We start from the raw sequence: 24301 nt of genomic DNA on the forward strand, positions 1-24301 counted from the left end.
TGAAGAGGAGTGTATGGATGGAAGGTGTGTTGAAGAGGAGTGTATGGATGGAAGGTGTGTTGAAGAGGAGTGTATGGATGGAAGGTGTGTTGAAGAGGAGTGTATGGATGGAGGGTGTGTTGAAGAGGAGTGTATGGATGGAAGGTGTGTTGAAGAGGAGTGTATGGATGGAAGGTGTGTTGAAGAGGAGTGTATGGATGGAGTCGCTGTATGAAAGGGGTGTATGTTAGTGGAGGCTCCTCAGAGGAGGAAGGGGAGGACCATACTCAGTCAATTTCATAAAAATAGTGATCCTTTTTTAGTTAAAACTATATTAAATATATTCACGTCACTAAATAATAATAATAATATAATATAATAAATAATTGATTAAAACACACTGTTTTGCAATGAAGGTCTACAGTAGCCTCAACAGCACTCTGTAGGGTAGCACCATGGTGTAGCCGAAGGACAGATAGTTTTCGTCCTCCTCTGGGTACTTTGACATCAATACAAAACCTAGGAGGCTCATGGTTCTCACCCCCTTCCATAGACTTACACAGTAATTATGACAACTTCCGGAGGATGTCCTCCAACCTATCAGAGCTCTTGCAGCATGAACTGACATGTTGTCCACCCAATCAAAGGATCAGAGAATGAATCTAGTGCTGAAAGCATAAGCTACAGCTAGGTAGCCCTGCAGTGCATGAAATGTGTTGAATAGTTGACTCAAACATTTACATTTATGTCATTTAGCAGACGCTCTTATCCAGAGTGACTTACAAATTGGTGCATTCACCTTATAGCCAGTGGGATAACCACTTTACAATATATATATATATATATATATATATATTTGGGTGGGGTAAGGGGGGGGTAGAAGGATTACTTTATCCTATGCCAGGTATTCCTTAAAGAGGTGGGGTTTCAAGTGTCTCCGGAAGGTGGTGAGTGACTCCGCTATCTCAAAGAGAGAGAGAAAGACAATAGCTAGCCTCTGTCCTCCTGGGTACATTGACCCCCTTCCATAGACTTACACTGTAATTATGACAACTTCCGGAGGACCTGCTCCAACCTTATCAGAACTAGTTTATCCTACTCAAACACCCGGCTACAACAGAGAGGGATACTATGTTAGCTAGCTAGTTATGGCTATCCAACACTGAAAGTCAAGGTAAACTTGAGGTTTTATTAATTTATTGCCACCGGAGCCCGCCGGTGTAACTGATAAACTGCTTGCTGACTGTACTGCATGATTGTAGCAGGTTTACTAACGCGTTAGTTCTAGTAGCTATGTTGACTAGGAGGTGACCGATGTAGTCTGTGTGTTGTAGCGGTTAGCGGTCATGATATGAAGGTTTGGCTTGGAACGTTTTTTTTTTTTTTGATGTGTTGTGCACTGAAGTCCACAAGCGAAGGGAAAAGGTGATAGGAGGAGAGCGCGTAGATGCGAGTGAACTGTGTTTGCGTGTGATCAGGGGTGTATTCATTCTGCCGATCCTGTTAATGTTTCTTAAACGGAAGCAAATTAAGCAAAACGGGGATAAACATACCTGAATTTGTCCAATAGAAACTCTCATTTGAAACTGTTAGACTAATGATTACAGGCTAGATCAGCTAGACTCAGGGAAAGTGTGTGTAAGGCGGTACTGAACGTGTCACTTTCTGTCACCTTGATTACTCCACATTTGCTCGACCTGTGTGCACCTACGTTGTAAACTTCCATTCGTAGGCTAGCTTGTAGCAACGTCATGATGGGTACAGGGAACATGTGGGTATCATGTAGTAGCCTAAACCCTCATCTGAAACGGCACTGACCGCCACTGATGTGTGTCCTGTGTTCCCAGGGGTAAAGGTCCGTTGAAGAATACCTCTGATGTCATCAGTGCTGCTAAGAAGATTGCTGAGGCTGGATCCAGGATGGACAAACTGGGCCGCACCATCGCAGACCAGGTAAGTTACACAATGATACCTATCTCGCCTATCTCTCGCAATCTCTTTCTATATCACCCTCTATCCCCCTCTCCTCCACCCCCATGTCTCCTCTATCCCCCTCTCCTCCACCCCCATGTCTCCTCTACCCCCATGTCTCCTCCACTCCCATGTCTCCTCTATCCCCCTCTCCTCCACCCCATGTCTCCTCTATCCCCCTCTCCTCCACCCCCATGTCTCCTCTATCCCCCATGTCTCCTCCACCCCCCATGTCTCCTCTATCCCCTCTCCTCCACCCCCATGTCTCCTCCACCCCCATGTCTCCTCCACCCCCACACTCCTCTATCCCCCATGTCTCCTCCACCCCCATGTCTCCTCTATCCCCATGTCTCCTCCACCCCCATGTCTCCTCTATCCCCATGTCTCCTCTATCCCCATGTCTCCTCTATCCCCCTCTCCTCTATCCCCCTCGTCTCCTCTATCCCCCTCTCCTCCACTCCCATGTCTCCTCTATCCCCCTCTCCTCCACCCCATGTCTCCTCTATCCCCCTCTCCTCCACCCCATGTCTCCTCTATCCCCCTCTCCTCCACCCCCATGTCTCCTCCACCCCATGTCTCCTCCACTCCCATGTCTCCTCTATCCCCCTCTCCTCCACCCCATGTCTCCTCTATCCCCCTCTCCTCCACCCCCCATGTCTCCTCCACCCCCATGTCTCCTCTATCCCCCTCTCCTCCACCCCATGTCTCCTCCACCCCATGTCTCCTCCACCCCCCATGTCTCCTCCACCCCCATGTCTCCTCTATCCCCCATGTCTCCTCTATCCCCTCTCCTCCACCCCATGTCTCCTCCACCCCCAGTCTCCTCCACCCCCATGTCTCCTCCACCCCCATGTCTCCTCTATCCCCATGTCTCCTCCACCCCATGTCTCCTCCACCCCCATGTCTCCTCCACCCCCATGTCTCCTCTATCCCCTCTCCTCTATCCCCCTCTCCTCCACCCCATGTCTCCTCCACCCCATGTCTCCTCCACCCCCATGTCTCCTCCACCCCATGTCTCCTCTATCCCCCTCTCCTCTATCCCCTCTCCTCTATCCCCCTCTCCTCCACCCCATGTCTCCTCCACCCCATGTCTCCTCCACCCCCATGTCTCCTCCACCCCATGTCTCCTCCATCCCCCTCTCCTCCACCCCCATGTCTCCTCCACCCCCATGTCTCCTCCACCCCCATGTCTCCTCTATCCCCCTCTCCTCCACCCCCCATGTCTCCTCTATCCCCCTCTCCTCCACCCCCACACTCCTCTATCCCCCTCTCCTCCACCCCATGTCTCCTCCATCCCCCTCTCCTCCACCCCATGTCTCCTCCACCCCATGTCTCCTCTATCCCCCTCTCCTCCACCCCCCATGTCTCCTCTATCCCCTCTCCTCCACCCCCATGTCTCCTCTATCCCCCCTCTCCTCCACCCCCCATGTCTCCTCCATCCCCCTCTCCTCCACCCCCATGTCTCCTCCACCCCATGTCTCCTCTATCCCCCTCTCCTCCACCCCATGTCTCCTCTATCCCCCTCTCCTCTATCCCCATGTCTCCTCTATCCCCCATGTCTCCTCCACCCCATGTCTCCTCCACCCCATGTCTCCTCCACCCCATGTCTCCTCCACCCCCCATGTCTCCTCCACCCCCATGTCTCCTCCACCCCCATGTCTCCTCCACCCCATGTCTCCTCCACCCCCCATGTCTCCTCTATCCCCATGTCTCCTCTATCCCCATGTCTCCTCCACCCCCATGTCTCCTCCACCCCATGTCTCCTCCACCCCATGTCTCCTCCACCCCCATGTCTCCTCCACCCCATGTCTCCTCCACCCCCATGTCTCCTCCACCCCCATGTCTCCTCCATCCCCCCTCTCCTCCACCTCCATGTCTCCTCCACCCCCATGTCTCCTCCACCCCATGTCTCCTCCACCCCCCATGTCTCCTCCACCCCCCATGTCTCCTCCATCCCCCTCTCCTCCACCCCCATGTCTCCTCCACCCCCATGTCTCCTCTATCCCCCTCTCCTCCACCCCATGTCTCCTCTATCCCCCTCTCCTCCACCCCATGTCTCCTCTATCCCCCTCTCCTCCACTCCCATGTCTCCTCTATCCCCCTCTCCTCCACCCCCATGTCTCCTCCACCCCATGTCTCCTCCACCCCCATGTCTCCTCCACTCCCATGTCTCCTCTATCCCCCTCTCCTCCACCCCCATGTCTCCTCTATCCCCCTCTCCTCCACCCCCATGTCTCCTCCACCCCCATGTCTCCTCTATCCCCCTCTCCTCCACCCCCATGTCTCCTCTATCCCCCTCTCCTCCACCCCCATGTCTCCTCCACCCCCATGTCTCCTCCACTCCCATGTCTCCTCCACCCCCATGTCTCCTCCACCCCCATGTCTCCTCTATCCCCCATGTCTCCTCTATCCCCCATGTCTCCTCCACCCCCATGTCTCCTCCACCCCCATGTCTCCTCCACCCCCATGTCTCCTCCACTCCCATGTCTCCTCTATCCCCTCTCCTCCACCCCATGTCTCCTCTATCCCCCCTCTCCTCCACCCCCATGTCTCCTCTATCCCCCTCTCCTCCACCCCATGTCTCCTCCACCCCATGTCTCCTCCACCCCCATGTCTCCTCCACCCCCATGTCTCCTCTATCCCCCATGTCTCCTCTATCCCCTCTCCTCCACCCCATGTCTCCTCCACCCCCAGTCTCCTCCACCCCCATGTCTCCTCTATCCCCCTCTCCTCCACCCCCCATGTCTCCTCCACCCCATGTCTCCTCCACCCCCATGTCTCCTCCACCCCCATGTCTCCTCTATCCCCCTCTCCTCTATCCCCCTCTCCTCCACCCCATGTCTCCTCCACCCCATGTCTCCTCCACCCCCATGTCTCCTCCACCCCATGTCTCCTCCATCCCCCTCTCCTCCACCCCCATGTCTCCTCCACCCCCATGTCTCCTCCACCCCCATGTCTCCTCTATCCCCCTCTCCTCTATCCCCCTCTCCTCTATCCCCCCTCTCCTCCACCCCATGTCTCCTCCACCCCATGTCTCCTCCACCCCCATGTCTCCTCCACCCCATGTCTCCTCCATCCCCCTCTCCTCCACCCCCCATGTCTCCTCCACCCCCATGTCTCCTCCACCCCCATGTCTCCTCTATCCCCCTCTCCTCCACCCCCATGTCTCCTCTATCCCCCTCTCCTCCACCCCCACACTCCTCTATCCCCCTCTCCTCCACCCCATGTCTCCTCCATCCCCCTCTCCTCCACCCCATGTCTCCTCCACCCCCATGTCTCTCTATCCCCCTCTCCTCCACCCCCCATGTCTCCTCTATCCCCCTCTCCTCCACCCCCCATGTCTCCTCTATCCCCCTCTCCTCCACCCCCCATGTCTCCTCCATCCCCCTCTCCTCCAACCCCCATGTCTCCTCCACCCCATGTCTCCTCTATCCCCCTCTCCTCCACCCCATGTCTCCTCTATCCCCCTCTCCTCCACCCCCATGTCTCCTCTATCCCCCTCTCCTCCAGCCCCCATGTCTCCTCTATCCCCCTCTCCTCTATCCCCATGTCTCCTCTATCCCCCATGTCTCCTCCACCCCATGTCTCCTCCACCCCATGTCTCCTCCACCCCATGTCTCCTCCACCCCCATGTCTCCTCCACCCCCATGTCTCCTCCACCCCCATGTCTCCTCCACCCCCATGTCTCCTCCACCCCATGTCTCCTCCACCCCCATGTCTCCTCTATCCCCATGTCTCCTCTATCCCCATGTCTCCTCTATCCCCATGTCTCCTCCACCCCCATGTCTCCTCCACCCCATGTCTCCTCCACCCCATGTCTCCTCCACCCCCATGTCTCCTCCACCCCATGTCTCCTCCACCCCCATGTCTCCTCCACCCCCATGTCTCCTCCATCCCCCTCTCCTCCACCCCCATGTCTCCTCCACCCCCATGTCTCCTCCACCCCATGTCTCCTCCACCCCCATGTCTCCTCCACCCCCATGTCTCCTCCAGCCCCCTCTCCTCCACCCCCATGTCTCCTCCACCCCCATGTCTCCTCTATCCCCCTCTCCTCCACCCCCATGTCTCCTCTATCCCCCTCTCCTCCACCCCATGTCTCCTCTATCCCCCTCTCCTCCACTCCCATGTCTCCTCTATCCCCCTCTCCTCCATCCCCCATGTCTCCTCCACCCCATGTCTCCTCCACCCCCATGTCTCCTCCACCCCCATGTCTCCTCCACCCCCATGTCTCCTCCACTCCCATGTCTCCTCTATCCCCCTCTCCTCCACCCCCCATGTCTCCTCTATCCCCCTCTCCTCCACCCCCCATGTCTCCTCCACCCCCATGTCTCCTCTATCCCCCTCTCCTCCACCCCCATGTCTCCTCTATCCCCCTCTCCTCCACCCCCATGTCTCCTCCACTCCCATGTCTCCTCCACCCCCATGTCTCCTCCACCCCCATGTCTCCTCTATCCCCCATGTCTCCTCCACCCCCATGTCTCCTCTATCCCCCTCTCCTCCACCCCCATGTCTCCTCCACCCCCATGTCTCCTCTATCCCCCTCTCCTCCACCCCCATGTCTCCTCCACCCCCATGTCTCCTCTATCCCCCTCTCCTCCACCCCCATGTCTCCTCCACCCCCATGTCTCCTCTATCCCCCTCTCCTCCACCCCATGTCTCCTCCACCCCCATGTCTCCTCCACTCCCATGTCTCCTCCACCCCCATGTCTCCTCCACCCCATGTCTCCTCTATCCCCCATGTCTCCTCCACCCCCATGTCTCCTCTATCCCCCATGTCTCCTCCACCCCATGTCTCCTCCACCCCCATGTCTCCTCTATCCCCCTCTCCTCCACCCCCCATGTCTCCTCCACCCCCCATGTCTCCTCTATCCCCCTCTCCTCCACCCCCCATGTCTCCTCCACCCCCATGTCTCCTCTATCCCCTCTCCTCCACCCCCATGTCTCCTCCACCCCCATGTCTCCTCCACCCCCATGTCTCCTCTATCCCCCATGTCTCCTCCACCCCCATGTCTCCTCTATCCCCCTCTCCTCCACCCCATGTCTCCTCCACCCCCATGTCTCCTCTATCCCCCTCTCCTCCACCCCATGTCTCCTCCACCCCCATGTCTCCTCTATCCCCCTCTCCTCCACCCCCCATGTCTCCTCTATCCCCCATGTCTCCTCCACCCCCATGTCTCCTCTATCCCCCTCTCCTCTACTCCCATGTCTCCTCTATCCCCCTCTCCTCCACCCCCATGTCTCCTCTATCCCCCTCTCCTCCACCCCCATGTCTCCTCCACCCCCATGTCTCCTCCATCTATCCCTCCACCCCCATGTCTCCTCCACCCCCATGTCTCCTCCACCCCCATGTCTCCTCCACCCCCATGTCTCCTCCATCTATCCCTCCACCCCCATGTCTCCTCCACCCCCATGTCTCCTCCACCCCCATGTCTCCTCCACCCCCATGTCTCCTCCATCTATCCCTCCACCCCAGACACTGTATGTGTGTATGAAAACACATATCCCTCTCTACCTCAATTAGGGTTGAATATTTTCCCAGTATTTTACAAACGCTCCATCCCGAGAACAAATAACTTTTCCTGCCAAAACGGGAAGTGTCATTCTAAAGCATACAAATGTGTCTGGATTTTGATTAGAGCCTTGATCGGCATGAAAGCTCAAGCCCAAAAAAAGCCCAAATGATTTTCCCGTTATCCAACAGGCTATTAATGATGGGCTACTGCACATTACGCCATGTCAGGGAAACATTAAAGGCCATAGCTGTATGCTCTCTTGGGTAAATGAATGAGACAAGCTCCAGTAATCTTTTGGAGTGAGGACTTGTATTACTGTACTGTATTATATGGACTGGGATATCGCACCTCGTTCAAACCACGAAGCTGGGAGAGAACAAGCGATGCTGGAGCAGGACATGAGGCCTACAGAGTTACAATTATAGGCTGGCAAATGTTACTTATATTTTTATAATTAGTAGTCTGGTTCATTACCTTTTTGATACTATTTCCTCTGTTGTGCATCATGACGTGGGTATTAACGCCTATCTATCTCTAAGTAACCTATTGTTGCTTCAGTCCTTCCTTGCTTTCAACAGTTACATGAAATACGTTTAGTTGTCCTTATCTTCATCAGTCTAATGACGTCCTTTTAATAATACGGGACTATAATTAGGATGCAGAAGGATTTCTGTTCACGGAGATTGAATTGTTAAGGGTCTGAATAAATTATTGCTTTTGGATCAGACCAGGGAGGCTGAGATGGGGGGAGCCCTGTTGCCTGGGCAACACAGGGCCTCCGTACACAATTGCTCAGGCTTTTTTTTTTTGTGCTGTGAAGATGCGACACGGGGAGGTCAGCAGTTACTGGTTTTTAAGCCCTTCATCAATCGGCGTGGAGATGGGCGCCAAGGCCTCCTCCTAGTGGCAGAGATGCCATGATGTCACTGTACAACTACCTCCCCTTAAGCGGGAGAAGACAGGTGGTTAGCCCCCAGTCAATTAGGTGTTGTTCCTCCACAGCTTACCTGCTTCATTGGGTGCATGACGCTTAGCGATTTAACCCAACAAGTGGGCTGTAAACCAACTCGCCAGACAAAAAAAAGTGATGACTCCGGCGTTATGTCTGGGATGCTGGAACGTCAGGACTATGACAACTGGACTAACTGACAACCTACAAGAAATAAGTGATACCTGCAAGACCACAGTCATAAACAACCGACTCAAGAAACTACAAATCGACATTTCCACCTTACAGTAAACCCAACTCCACTCGTCAGGCTACCTGAGAGAAAATTAGTTTTTCTGGCAGGTAAAGCCCTTCAGAGAATCCTAGCCCTGAGCCTGAACACAACCATAGAAGCTGTCCACCTGGTGAGTGTGTGCGCCCCAACACTCCACTCAAGAAACAAAAGCCCAATGTGTTTCTATGGGAATAATATGCAAACCTGAGCTTGTCGCCTGCCGTCCCGCCTTTGGGACAAAGACGCCCATTGTCAGGGCGGAGACATGAGCATCTCATCATAATATACTGATCTCTGGTTTCAGCCTCTTGTGAATTGGAAAGGAAAGTTGGCAGGTGCACAAGTGTATTGTTAGGATGCTGGATTGCCCTAAAGTAAATACAATTATCTTGCCCAGGATAGACTAGTTGATACAATGTTGCAAGTTCGCTAGCTACAGTGGTTGGACCAGACCAAGTAGTGATTTGATACAATGTTGCAAGTTCGCTAGCTACAGTGGTTGGACCAGACCAAGTAGTGATTTGATACAATGTTGCAAGTTCGCTAGCTACAGTGGTTGGACCAGACCAAGTAGTGATTTGATACAATGTTGCAAGTTCGCTAGCTACAGTGGTTGGACCAGACCAAGTAGTGATTTGATACAATGTTGCAAGTTCGCTAGCTACAGTGGTTGGACCAGACCAAGTAGTGATTTGATACAAAGTTGCAAGTTCGCTAGCAATAGCTCAAGTCAAGACAGATAAAAAGAGAGGCAGGCATGCGGAGTAGATGGATGAATGTGATTGAAAGAACCTGAATTTTCATCAGGATATATTCTACTGTTTTTATGTTGTCGGCTTTAGGCCTATGTATTTTACTTAGTTGATGATGGCAATTCTAGTCCTACTGCTGCATTGGCCTATAGGCTATCTCTGAGTTCTATGGTAGTTATAGTCCTACTGCTGCATTGGCCTATAGGCTATCTCTGAGTTCTATGGCCTATAGGCTATCTCTGAGTTCTATGGCCTATAGGCTATCTCTGAGTTCTATGGCCTATAGGCTATCTCTGAGTTCTATGGCCTATAGGCTATCTCTGAGTTCTATGGCCTATAGGCTATCTCTGAGTTCTATGGCCTATAGGCTATCTCTGAGTTCTATGGCCTATAGGCTATCTCTGAGTTCTATGGCCTATAGGCTATCTCTGAGTTCTATGGCCTATAGGCTATCTCTGAGTTCTATGGCCTATAGGCTATCTCTGAGTTCTATGGCCTATAGGCTATCTCTGAGTTCTATGGCCTATAGGCTATCTCTGAGTTCTATGCTCTCATGTCTTTAGCCGCCAATCATATGGCAGAGGCTGGTGCTCTTGGCATAGTTGAATTTCAACTTTTCAAGATTTTTATAATTTTACTTCGGAATTTTTATGATAAACCATGTGAAAATGACTTTGAGAAACTAAAACCTTATTATTGAAATGAAACTTTTCCAAGATAATGTGCATATATAAATAATCATAACAGGCGCGCAGATGGGTAGAAACGGGAGGATAAATTGCAAACTTCCCTGAACTTGAAACTCTCCAGCTGCCTATGCTGTTTACTATAACACCCATTAAGAAAAGCTCAAACGGGTACACACACAGGTCCCGTGGAAAAACGTGCCCACCTATGGAAATCAGAGGCCCGTCCCACAGATTCCTTCTGCCGCTGGGTCTGAGGCGCTCCCTGTGCTCCGCTGGCCTCTCCCATGTAGGAAAAGTTAGACTAGAATAGCTTGCTGGACATTCTTTTTTTAGCATTCCAGTTCTCTTAGGGGAGAGGTTTCCATTTCCAGTTCTCTTAGGGGAGAGGTTTCCGTTTCCAGTTCTCTTAGGGGAGAGGTTTCCGTTTCCAGTTCTCTTAGGGGAGAGGATTCCAGTTCTCTTAGGGGAGAGGTTTCCATTTCCAGTCGCTGTGTCTGTCTGCTATCTGTCACATTAACGTCCCCAACGTGTCACTATTATTAAATGAGTCCCCATGCAAATCTTGAGCATCATTTTATCAATCTGAGAAGGGTGAGGAGGATAGAGAGAGGAGAGGGATGGAGAGAGAGACTGACGGAGAGGGGGACAGTGAAGATGGAGAGATATGGAGAGCGTAGATAATCAGTTTGTTTCAGATTGTGACTTGGTTGATCATCATGGCTGATGACTTTATATTTAGCTGTGCTTCAGAAACACGAGGAGAGCTGAGAGACGGATGAAATCTAATAGACAGCACATTAACTAGAGAACCAGACACACAATACCATCATCACCACTACCATCATCACCACCACCATCATCACCACTACCGTCACCACTACCATCACCACCACTACCGTCACCACCACCATCATCACCTTCACCACCACCACCACCACCACTACCGTCATAATCACCACCACTACCGTCATAATCACCACCCCTACCGTCATAATCACCACCCCTACCGTCATAATCACCACCCCTACCGTCATAATCACCACCACTACCGTCATAATCACCACCACTACCGTCATAATCACCACCACTACCGTCATAATCACCACCACTACCACGATCACCACTACCGTCATAATCATCACCACTACCACCATCACCACTACCGTCATAATCATCACCACTACCACCATAATCATCACCAGCAATAATGTAGAATACTAAGGCCCTCAGCCAGGCAGTCCGCCAAACAGCACGATCCTATCCATATCTGCTGTAACTATGCCATGCATCTCAAGTCACACTGCTCTCCCTGCCGGTGGCACCAAATGCATTACAGACACACCACCAGTTCAGAGGTGTGATATCAGATAAAGCATGTCCTGGAGGCTCTCTCTCAGGTCATACACAGTTGATCATCTCTCTCTCACACACACTACGCAAACACAGACACCCCCTCCTCCTCCTCCTAGGGAGGTTCTCTGTGTGAATAGTGCTGACTAGAACCAGCTCCTCTCCTCCTCCTAGGGAGGTTCTCTGTGTGAATAGTGCTGACTAGAACCAGCTCCTCTCCTCCTCCTAGGGAGGTTCTCTGTGTGAATAGTGCTGACTAGAACCAGCTCCTCTCCTCCTCCTAGGGAGGTTCTCTGTGTGAATAGTGCTGACTAGAACCAGCTCCTCTCCTCCTCCTAGGGAGGTTCTCTGTGAACCAGCTCCAGCATGGTAACAGGTGTTGTGCATGTGGCATGTTAAGGTCAGTGTGTGAGAAGAGTCAGAGGGTGTGTGTCCCCCTCCAAGGGTGGTCCGAGGGTGTGTGTCCCCCTCCGAGGGTTGTCCGAGGGTGTGTGTCCCCCTCCAAGGGTGTTCCGAGGGTGTTTAAATCCCCTTTTTCCTGGTCTTCCATTGTCTCTCTGGGTGTGGGAGGGTTTGTTGAGGACAAAAGGATTGTTCTGTGTTCTGTAGGCCTGTTCTGTGTTCTGTAGGCCTGTTCTGTAGGCTCTGGTCAAATGTAGTGCACAGGGTGCTGTTTGGGACTTCTAAAATACTCGGCCCATCTCTGTCTGTGCTCAAATCAAATCAAATCAAATTTTATTGGCCACATGCGCCGAATACAACAGGTGCAGACATTAGTGAAATGCTGACTTACAGCCCTCAACCAACAGTGCATTTATTTTTAATAAAAATGTAGAATAAAACAACAAAAAAGTGTTAAGGAAAAAAAGAGCAGAAGTAAAATAAAATAACAGTAGGGAGGTTATATACAGGGGGTACTGGTGCAGAGTCAATGTGCGGGGGCACCGGTTAGTTGAGGTAGTTGAGGTAATATGTACATGTGGGTAGAGTTAAAGTGACTATGCATAAATAATTACAGAGTAGCAGCAGCGTAAAAAGATGGGGTGGGGGGGCAGTGCAAATAGTTCAGGTAGCCATGATTAGATGTTCAGGAGTCTCATAGCTTTGGGGTTGAAGCTGTTGAGAAGCATTTTGGACCTAGACTTGGCGCTCCGGTACCGTTTGCCGTGCGGTAGCAGAGAGAACAGTCTATGACTAGGGTGGCTGGAGTCTTTGACAATTTTGAGGGCCTTCCTCTGACACCGCCTGGTATAGAGGTCCTGGATGGCAGGAAGCTTGGCCCCAGTGATGTACTGGGCTGTACGCACTACCCTCTGTAGTGCCTTGCGGTCGGAGGCCAAGCAGTTGCCATACCAGGCGGTGATGCAACCAGTCAGGATGCTCTCGATGGTGCTGCTGTAGAATTTCTTGAGGATCTGAGGACCCATGCCAAATCTTTTCAGTCTCCTGAGGGGGAATAGTCTTTGTCGTACCCTCTTCACGACTGTCTTGGTGTGTTTGGACCATGATAGTTCGTTGGTGATGTGGACACCAAGGAACTTGAAGCTCTCAACCTGTTCCACTACAGCCCCGTCGATGAGAATGGGGGCGTGCTCAGTCCTCTTTTTTTCCCCTGTAGTCCACAATCATCTCATTTGTCTTGGTCACGTTGAGGGAGAGGTTGTTGCTGACTGATGACTGGTGTATCTGTAGATTTATTAACATACTGCATTTACCTTCCATGATGTGCTCTATGGCCACACTCTGCCTCTATGTCCTAGTCTAACCCCATCTCTGTAGCTCAACTGGTAGAGCACGGCGCTTGTAACGCCAGGGTAGTGGGCTCGTTCCCCGTGAACACCCATATGTAAAAATTTATGCACACATGACTGTAAGTCGCTTTGGATAAAAGCGTCTGCTAAATGATGTAAATGTCCTAGTCTAACCCCATCTCACTCTGTCTCTCTCTCTCTCTCCAGTGTCCAGACTCGGCCTGTATGTCCTGGTCTAACCCCATCTCTCTCTGTCTCTCTCTCTCTCCAGTGTCCAGACTCGGCCTGTATGTCCTGGTCTAACCCCATCTCTCTCTGTCTCTCTCTCTCTCTCCAGTGTCCAGACTCGGCCTGTATGTCCTGGTCTAACCCCATCTCTCTCTGTCTCTCTCTCTCTCCAGTGTCCAGACTCGGCCTGTATGTCCTGGTCTAACCCCATCTCTCTCTGTCTCTCTCTCTCTCTCCAGTGTCCAGACTCGGCCTGTATGTCCTGGTCTAACCCCATCTCTCTCTCTCTCTCTCTCTCCAGTGTCCAGACTCGGCCTGTAAGCAGGACCTGTTGGCCTATCTGCAGCGTATAGCCCTGTACTGCCACCAGCTCAACATCTGTAGTAAGGTCAAAGCAGAGGTCCAGAACCTGGGAGGAGAGCTCGTGGTCTCTGGGGTAAGAACTGATGCACTTTGTTACTAACACTGTACATGATGTGTGTAGTCTAGTGGTTATAGCCGGGGTAAGTCTCTAAGCGCTTTGCACACCTGGATTGTACAATATTTGTACATTATTCTTTTTTAAATTCTTCAAGCTCTGTCAAGTTTGGTTGTTGATCATTGCTAGACAGCCATTTTCAAGTCTTGCCATATATTGTCAAGCCAATTTAAGTCAAAACTGTAACTAGGCCACTCAGGAACATTCAATGTCGTCTTTGTAAGCAACTCCAGTGTATATTTTGGCCTTGTGTTATTGTCCTGTTGAAAGGTGAATTCATCTCCCAGTGTCTGGTGGAAAGCAGACTGAACCAGGTTTTCCTCTAGGATTTTGCCTGTGCTTAGCTCCATTGTTTATTTTTATCCTAAAAAAAACTCCCTAGTCCTTGCCGATGACAAGCATACCCATAACATGATGCATCCACTGCCATGTTTGAAAATATGAAGAGTGGTACTCAGTGATGTGTTGTGTTGGATTCTCCCAAAACATAACACTTTGTATTCAGGACATAAAGTTAATTTCTTTGTCACATTTTTTGTAGTTTTACTTTAGTGACTTATTGCAAACAGGAATTCATGTTTTGGAATATTTTTTTATTCTGTACAGCCTCCCTTCTTTTCACTCAGTCAATTAGGTTAGTATTGTAGAGTAACTACAATGTTATTGATTCATCCGCAGTTTTCTCTTATCACAGCCATTAAACTCTTAACTGTTTTAAAGTCACCATTGGCCTCATGGTGAAATCCCTGAGCTGTTTCCTTCCTCTCCGGCAACTGAGTTAGGAAGGATGCCTGTATCTTTGTAGTGACTGGGTGTATTGATACACCATCCAAAGTGTAATTATTAACTTCACCATGCTCAAAGGGGTATTCAATGTCTGCTTTTTTTATTTTTATTTTGACCTATCTACCAATATGTGCCCTTTGCGAGGCATTGGAAAACCTCCCTGGTCTTTGTGATTTTAATCTGTGTTTGATATTCACTGCTTGACTGAGGGACCTTACAATTATCTGTATGTTTAGGTTACACAGTTGAAGTAGTCATTCAAAAATCATGTAAAACAACTATTATTGCACACAGACAGTCCATGCAATTTATTATGTGACTTGTTAAGCACATTTTTACTCCTGAACTTATTTAGGCTTGCCATAACAAAGGTGTTGAATACTTATTGACTCAAGACATTAAAGCCTTTCATTTTTTATTAAATTGTAAACATTTCTAAAAACATAATTCCACTTTGACATTATGGGGTGATGTGACACAGAATCTCAATTAAATTGGTTTTAAGTTCAGGCTGTAACACAACAAAATGTTGAAAAAGTCAAGGGGTGTGAATACTTTCTGAAGGCCCTGTATATGCTATGGCCTACTTTGTAGTCTGGCTTTACACTGTGTTACTAACGCTATACATGCTGTGTAGTCTGGCTTTACACTGTGTTACTAACACTATACATGCTGTGTAGTCTGGCTTTACACTGTGTTACTAACACTATACATGCTGTGTAGTCTGGCTTTACACTGTGTTACTAACACTATACATGCTGTGTAGTCTGGCTTTACACTGTGCTACTAACGCTATACATGCTGTGTAGTCTGGCTTTACACTGTGCTACTAACGCTATACATGCTGTGTAGTCTGGCTTTACACTGTGTTACTAACGCTATACATGCTGTGTAGTCTGGCTTTACACTGTGCTACTAACACTATACATGCTGTGTAGTCTGGCTTTACACTGTGTTACTAACGCTATACATGCTGTGTAGTCTGGCTTTACACTGTGTTACTAACACTATACATGCTGTGTAGTCTGGCTTTACACAGTGTTACTAACGCTATACATGCTGTGTAGTCTGGCTTTACACTGTGCTACTAACACTATACATGCTGTGTAGTCTGGCTTTACACTGTGCTACTAACACTATACATGCTGTGTAGTCTGGCTTTACACTGTGCTACTAACGCTATACATGCTGTGTAGTCTGGCTTTACACTGTGCTACTAACACTATACATGCTGTGTAGTCTGGCTTTACACTGTGTTACTAACGCTATACATGCTGTGTAGTCTGGCTTTACACTGTGTTACTAACACTATACATGCTGTGTAGTCTGGCTTTACACTGTGTTACTAACACTAAACATGCTGTGTAGTCTCGCTTTACACTGTGTTACTAACGCTATACATGCTGTGTAGTCTGGCTTTACACTGTGCTACTAACGCTATACATGCTGTGTAGTCTGGCTTTACACTGTGCTACTAACGCTATACATGCTGTGTAGTCTGGCTTTACACTGTGTTACTAACACTATACATGCTGTGTAGTCTGGCTTTACACTGTGTCACTAATGCTATACATGCTGTGTAGTCTGGCTTTACACTGTGCTACTAACGCTATACATGCTGTGTAGTCTGGCTTTACACTGTGCTACTAACGCTATACATGCTGTGTAGTCTGGCTTTACACTGTGTTACTAACACTATACATGCTGTGTAGTCTGGCTTTACACTGTGCTACTAACGCTATACATGCTGTGTAGTCTGGCTTTACACTGTGTTACTAACACTATACATGCTGTGTAGTCTGGCTTTACACTGTGCTACTAACGCTATACATGCTGTGTAGTCTGGCTTTACACTGTGTTACTAACACTATACATGCTGTGTAGTCTGGCTTTACACAGTGTTACTAACGCTATACATGCTGTGTAGTCTGGCTTTACACAGTGTTACTAACGCTATACATGCTGTGTAGTCTGGCTTTACACTGTGTTACTAACGCTATACATGCTGTGTAGTCTGGCTTTACACTGTGTTACTAACGCTATACATGCTGTGTAGTCTGGCTTTACACTGTGCTACTAACGCTATACATGCTGTGTAGTCTGGCTTTACACTGTGTTACTAACGCTATACATGCTGTGTAGTCTGGCTTTACACTGTGTTACTAACACTATACATGCTGTGTAGTCTGGCTTTACACTGTGCTACTAACGCTATACATGCTGTGTAGTCTGGCTTTACACTGTGCTACTATCGCTATACATGCTGTGTAGTCTGGCTTTACACAGTGTTACTAACGCTATACATGCTGTGTAGTCTGGCTTTACACAGTGTTACTAACGCTATACATGCTGTGTAGTCTGGCTTTACACTGTGTTACTAACGCTATACATGCTGTGTAGTCTGGCTTTACACTGTGTTACTAACGCTATACATGCTGTGTAGTCTGGCTTTACACTGTGCTACTAACGCTATACATGCTGTGTAGTCTGGCTTTACACTGTGCTACTAACGCTATACATGCTGTGTAGTCTGGCTTTACACTGTGTTACTAACGCTATACATGCTGTGTAGTCTGGCTTTACACAGTGTTACTAACGCTATACATGCTGTGTAGTCTGGCTTTACACTGTGCTACTAACGCTATACATGCTGTGTAGTCTGGCTTTACACTGTGTTACTAACGCTATACATGCTGTGTAGTCTGGCTTTACACTGTGTTACTAACGCTATACATGCTGTGTAGTCTGGCTTTACACTGTGCTACTAAGGCTATACATGCTGTGTAGTCTGGCTTTACACTGTGTTACTAACGCTATACATGCTGTGTAGTCTGGCTTTACACTGTGTTACTAACGCTATACATGCTGTGTAGTCTGGCTTTACACTGTGTTACTAACGCTATACATGCTGTGTAGTCTGGCTTTACACTGTGTTACTAACACTATACATGCTGTGTAGTCTGGCTTTACACTGTGTTACTAACACTATACATGCTGTGTAGTCTGGCTTTACACTGTGTTACTAACGCTATACATGCTGTGTAGTCTGGCTTTACACTGTGTTACTAACGCTATACATGCTGTGTAGTCTGGCTTTACACTGTGTGACTAACGCTATACATGCTGTGTAGTCTGGCTTTACACTGTGTTACTAACACTATACATGCTGTGTAGTCTGGCTTTACACAGTGTTACTAACGCTATACATGCTGTGTAGTCTGGCTTTACACTGTGTTACTAACACTATACATGCTGTGTAGTCTGGCTTTACACTGTGCTACTAACGCCCACACTACTCTGGTCAAAAGTAGTGTGCTACTCTAAAGTAGACAGAAGACTTAACCTTTTGAAACTAAATGTTTAATAACTAAAGCTAATATTTTCACCTAGATTTCCTTCCTTGAGATGAGGGAAAGTCTTATTCCAACCAGACTGAACACATGTATTTTACTGTTTAGTGAGTCATATATAATAGAATAAAAGTTTCATCCTCCTCCCTCCTCCTTTCAGATGTATTTTACCCTTATTGAGTCATATTATAAAATAAACGTTTCATCCTCCTTTCACTTTAGAATTGCTCTATTGAATTCATCCACCAGTTCCTTTTCTCAATTTCAAAGCAAAACTGTAATTTAATCGTAATAACCCAAGAAATAGCTTCCCATTAAACTAATGATTCATTCCCTTACGTTGTGTAATTTACAGCCGGTGATTGAAACAGATAATAACCAAATAAATAAATAAGATGTGAGAAATAATAACAGCGTTATAAAAGTCTTCACTGCATCCCAAATGACACCCTATTCCCTACATAGTGTACTACTTTTGACCAGGGCACATATGGCTCTGGTCAAAAGTAGTGCACTATGTAGGGAACAGGGTGCCATTTTGGACACATCCTTTATATAAAGGCTTCCCTTCCCTGTTTCCTTTCCTGTTTTCTTGTGAAGAGACTAGTGTCTCAAAATGTCTTCCCCTTTCGCAGTTGCTTAGTCACTGGCTTAAAGGCATACTTCAGTATTGTAGCAATTTCTATGCCTCTGCATCCAGTATGAAGGAAGTTAGAAATAGTTTCGCGAGCCAATGCAAACTAGCGTTGGCGCAATGACTGGAAGTCTATGGTATCTACTAGCATGCTAGCAGTTACCATAGACTTCCAGTCATTGTGTTAACACTAGTTAGCTATTGTGCCAATGCTAGTTAGAAGCTTCCTTCAAACTGGACGCAGAGACATAAAAATGCAATCCATCAGTTCATCTGACTCTGGGGAAGTAGATAAAGGTATCATTGTCAAAATCCTGAAGTGTCCCTTTAAGATAACATCCTGCCAGAAGATATTAACCTCTTTAGGAGAAGAGGCTGACACCCGCTCTCCCATCCGCCATCCGAGCATCTGTTTGTTTCAACTCAGTGGCTTTCGGCTTTCTTCAAGTGGGGGAAAATGAGTTTCCTCCTCCTCCTGTCCTGTAGGCCTTAAACACAGTGGTAGTGTGAGTCCCAAATGGCACCCTATTCCCTATATAGTTCACTACTTTTGACCAGAGACCACTATGTAGGGAATAGGCTACCATTTCAGACACTCCCAGTGTCCAACAATAGCAGTTTCTAACTAAGGGATGTGTCCCAAACGGTACTATTAACTTTCGAATGCATTACTTTTGACCAGGACACACACACACACACACACACACACACACACACACACACACACACACACACACACACACACAGAGTACAAAACATTAAGAACACCTGCTCTTTCCGAGACTGACCAGGTGAAAGCTATGATCTCTTACTGATGTCACTTGTTATTCGGTATACCCTGTACACCACATGGTCAATCTGCTGGCTGTTATTCAGTATACCCTGTACACCACATGGTCAATCTGCTGGCTGTTATTCAGTATACCCTGTACACCACATGGTCAATCTGCTGGATGTTATTCAGTATACCCTGTACACCACATGGTCAATCTGCTGGATGTTATTCAGTATACCCTGTACACCATGGTCAATCTGCTGGATGTTATTCAGTATACCCTGTACACCATGGTCAATCTGCTGGCTGTTATTCAGTATACCCTGTACATGGTCAATCTGCTGGCTGCTATTCAGTATACCCTGTACACCACATTGTCAATCTGCTGAATGTTATTCAGTATACCCTGTACACCACATGGTCAATCTGCTGGCTGTTATTCAGTATACCCTGTACACCACATTGTCAATCTGCTGGCTGTTATTCAGTATACCCTGTACATGGTCAATCTGCTGGCTGTTATTCAGTATACCCTGTGCATCACATAGTCAATCTGCTGGATGTTATTCGGTATACCCTGTACACCACATGGTCAATCTGCTGGCTGTTATTCAGTATACCCTGTACACTGTATGGTCAATCTGCTGGCTGTTATTCAGTATACCCTGTGCATCACATGGTCAATCTGCTGGATGTTATTCGGTATACTCTGTACACCACATGGTCAATCTGCTGGCTGTTATTCGGTATACCCTGTACACCACATGGTCAATCTGCTGGCTGTTATTCAGTATACCCTGTACACCGTATGGTCAATCTGCTGGCTGTTATTCAGTATTCCCTGTGCATCACGTGGTCAATCTGCTGGATGTTATTCAGTATACCCTGTACACCACATGGTCAATCTGCTGGCTGTTATTCAGTATAACCTGTACACCACATGGTCAATCTGCTGGCTGTTATTCAGTATACCCTGTACACCACATGGTCAATTTGCTGGCTGTCATTCAGTATACCCTGTACATGGTCCATCTGCTGGCTGTTATTCAGTATACCCTGTGCATCACATGGTCAATCTGCTGGATGTTATTCGGTATACCCTGTACACCACATGGTCAATCTGCTGGCTGTTATTCGGTATACCCTGTACACCACATGGTCAATCTGCTGGCTGTTATTCAGTATTCCCTGTGCATCACATGGTCAATCTGCTGGCTGTTATTCAGTATTCCCTGTACACCACATGGTCAATCTGCTGGCTGTTATTCAGTATACCCTGTACACCACATGGTCAATCTGCTGGTTGTTATTCAGTATACCCTGTACACCACATGGTCAATCTGCTGGCTGTTATTCAGTATACCCTGTACACCACATGGTCAATTTGCTGGCTGTCATTCAGTATACCCTGTACACCACATGGTCAATCTGCTGCCTGTTATTCAGTATACCCTGTACACCACATGGTCAATCTGCTGCCTGTTATTCAGTATACCCTGTACACCACATGGTCAATCTGCTGGCTGTTATTCAGTATACCCTGTACATGGTCAATCTGCTGGATGTACAGCCAGTCACACTGCTGCTGCCTTGTCCTGCTCTGAAGCCTTTACCCCGAGGCTCCACCATGTTGCACTTTATTAACTAGACTTCTAGAGTTCAACTATTAACGTTCAAGTTCCCTCTCTCCCTTTTCCCTTCACAGGAGGTTTCCCAAGCATTCCTAGAGAGCCAGGTATTCCCAACCCCACCACAGATACAGTAACATTCAGGCTGCAGCCCAAACGACACCCTATTCCCTACACAGTGCACTACTTTTGACCAGAGCCTTAGGCCTATTTGACCTATGTGCCCTAGTCAAAAGTAGTGTACTATATATGGAATAGGAGGCCATTTGGGGCGTAACCTGAGACATTGGCCAAAGCCAGACACATAGGATCACATTAACTCAGTGACCCTCTGATCAGTGAGGGTGGTGGTGGGAAACATTACAGGTGGAAATACAGGTTGCCTCTAACTGCTGATTTGGGGTCAGATATAGGGTGATCCCAAATGACACCCTATTGCCTATATAGTGCGTTACTTTGACCAGGGCCCCTTGGGGTCATTTGGGATGTATCTATATGATTATACTACTGTATAATATCCTGGGAGGTGCAGTTAGTTATCTGATCCTAGATATGTGGTTAAGAGGACAACTTCTACCTCAAGCACTGGCTAATCGTATCTCCTCCCTCCTCCCTTCTCCCTCCAGGTGGACAGTGCTATGTCTCTGATCCAGGCAGCTAAGAACCTGATGAACACGGTGGTGTCCACGGTCAAGGCTAGCTACGTGGCCTCCACTAAGTACCAGAAGTCCATGGCCATGCAGTCCCTGAACATGCCTGCTATCTCCTGGAAGATGAAAGCCCCGGAGAAGAAACCCCTGGTCAAGAGAGAGAAACAGGAAGATGGATCCAACAACAAGGTAACGGGAACCATGATGTTAAAGCTGAGATCCTCTACAGGGGGAACGGCTCCACTGGTCCACCCCCCAGGTGTTATTGTTTTCGTTTTGTTTTTGAAAAGGAGGATTGGAGCATTAAGCATCTTGGTAAAAACAAGAGTATAAACTCTGCTGTTCTATCGCACATGCAATGATGTCCGAGGGGAAAAACAGTTTTTGTTGTAATATCGCAAACGGACGTGGCAGTTTCACCGCTAAGGAATCCAGCATAATTTGTATAATCCCCTACACGGTTGCCTGTCAGTGTCCAGGACACAGAAATTATATTCCTGGACTAAATAGCTTTCCATATAGACTATATTTTTTAGTCCAGAACTTAGTCTGTGTCCGGGAAACCAGCCCTATATGTTCTTCTTTTGTAAATTGTCAGTTTTTTTTATGGCCTGTAAAGAGATTTTATTTAACCCTTTTTTTCCCCCCCAGGTAAGTTCACTGAGAACACATTCTCATTTACAGCGATGACCTGGGGAATAGTTACAGGGGAGAGGAAGGGGGGTGAATGAGCCAATTGGAACCTGGGGATGATGTAATGAGGGCCAGATTGGGAATTTAACCAGGACACCAGGGAAGTAAAAGTTATTCCCTACCTAAGAATAGTAAAGCCCCCTTAACTGGCTCAAATAGCCGACCAATCAGCCTGTTACCAACCCTTAGTAAACTTTTTGGAAAAGCTTGTGTTTGACCAGATACAATGCTATTTTACAGTAAACAAATTGACAACAGTCTTTCAGCACGCTTATAGGGAAGGACATTCAACAAGCACAGCACTTACACAAATGACTGATTGGCTGAGAGAAATTGATGATAAAAAGATTGTGTGGGGGGGGGGGGTTGGTAGACTTTGCTAGAAAAATGTATGTGTTATGGCTTTACACCCCCTGCTATATTGTGGATAAATAGTTACCTGTCTAACAGAACACAGAGGGTGTTCTTTAATGGAAGCCTCTCAAACATAATCCAGGTAGAATCAGGAATTCCCCAGGGCAGCTGTCTAGGCCCCTTACTTTTTTCAATCTTTACTAACAACATGCCACTGGCTTTGAGTAAAGCCAGTGTGTCTATGTATGCGGATGACTCAACACTATACACGTCAGCTACCACAGCGACTGAAATGACTGCATCACTTAACAAAGAGCTGCAGTTAGTTTCAGAATGGGTGGCAAGGAATAAGTTAGTCCTAAATATTTTTACAAAAAACTAAAAGCATTGTATTTGGGACAAATCATTCACTAATCCCTAAACCTCAACTAAATATTTTAATGAATAATGTGGAAATTGAGCAAGTTGAGGAGACTAAACTGCTTGGAGTAACCCTGGATTGTAAACTGTCATGGTCAAAACATATTGATACAACAGTAGCTAAGATGGGGAGAAGTCTGTCCATAATAAAGCGTTGCTCTGCCTTAACAGCACTATCAACAAGGCAGGTCCTACAGGCCCTAGTTTTGTCGCACCTGGACTACTGTTCAGTCGTGTGGTCAGGTGCCACAAAGAGGGACTTGGGAAAATTGCAATTGGCTCAGAACAGGGCAGCACGGCTGGCCCTTGGATGTACACAGAGAGCTAACATTAATAATATGCATGTCAATCTCTCTTGTCTCAAAGTGGAGGAGAGATTGACTTCATCACTACTTGTGTTTATGAGAGGTATTGACTTGTTGAATGAACAGAGCTGTCTGTTTGAACTACTGGCACACAGCTCGGACACCTATGCATACCCCAAACGACATGCCACCAGAGGTCTCTTCACAGTCCCCAAGTCCAGAACAGACTATGGGAGGTGCACAGTACTACATAGAGCCATGACTACATGGAACTCTATTCCACATCAAGTAACTCAAGCAAGCAGTAAAATTCGATTAAAAAAACAGATAAAAATACACCTTATGGAACAGCGGGGACTGTGAAGCAACACAAACATAGACACATGCATACAAACACACGATAACATACACACTATACACACATGTACACACAGATGTTGTGTTATAGATATGTGGTAGTAGAGTAGAGGCCTGAGGGCACACACTTAATATGTTGTGAAATCTGTTATGAATGTATTGTAATGTTTTTAAAATGTATAACTGCCTTCATTTTGCTGGACCCCAGGAAAAGTAGCTGCTGCCTTGGCAGGAACTAATGGGGATCCATAATAAATACAAATACCCCTACTCTGACGATAAGTGCCATTGGATCTTTAGTGACCACAGAGAGTCAGGACACCCATTTAACGTCCCATCCGAAAAACTGTACCCTACACAGGGCAATGTCCCCAATCACTGCCCTGGGGCGTTAGGTTATTTTTTTTAGACCAGA

At 47.9% G+C, this 24301-nt stretch overlaps 1 protein-coding gene across 3 annotated transcripts in view; it reads left to right on the plus strand.

The window, feature by feature from the left end:
* Nucleotides 1–24301, plus strand: part of LOC121587436 (catenin alpha-1) — a 215167-nt gene that overhangs the window by 189699 nt on the left and 1167 nt on the right. Inside the window, exons 17-20 of one of the 3 annotated variants that reach the window (XM_041904326.2) lie at nt 1827–1932; nt 13758–13892; nt 21185–21214; nt 21734–21946. In XM_041904326.2, coding sequence (XP_041760260.2) covers nt 1827–1932; nt 13758–13892; nt 21185–21214; nt 21734–21946 — 484 coding nt within the window. Of the gene's footprint in view, nt 1–1826; nt 1933–13435; nt 13547–13757; nt 13893–21184; nt 21215–21733; nt 21947–24301 lie in introns of those variants that run through there. The other 2 variants (XM_041904336.2, XM_041904344.2) reach the window with 2 other exon arrangements.

This window comes from Coregonus clupeaformis, chromosome 2, assembly GCF_020615455.1.
Source record: "Coregonus clupeaformis isolate EN_2021a chromosome 2, ASM2061545v1, whole genome shotgun sequence".
NCBI classification, from domain to species: domain Eukaryota; kingdom Metazoa; phylum Chordata; class Actinopteri; order Salmoniformes; family Salmonidae; genus Coregonus; species Coregonus clupeaformis.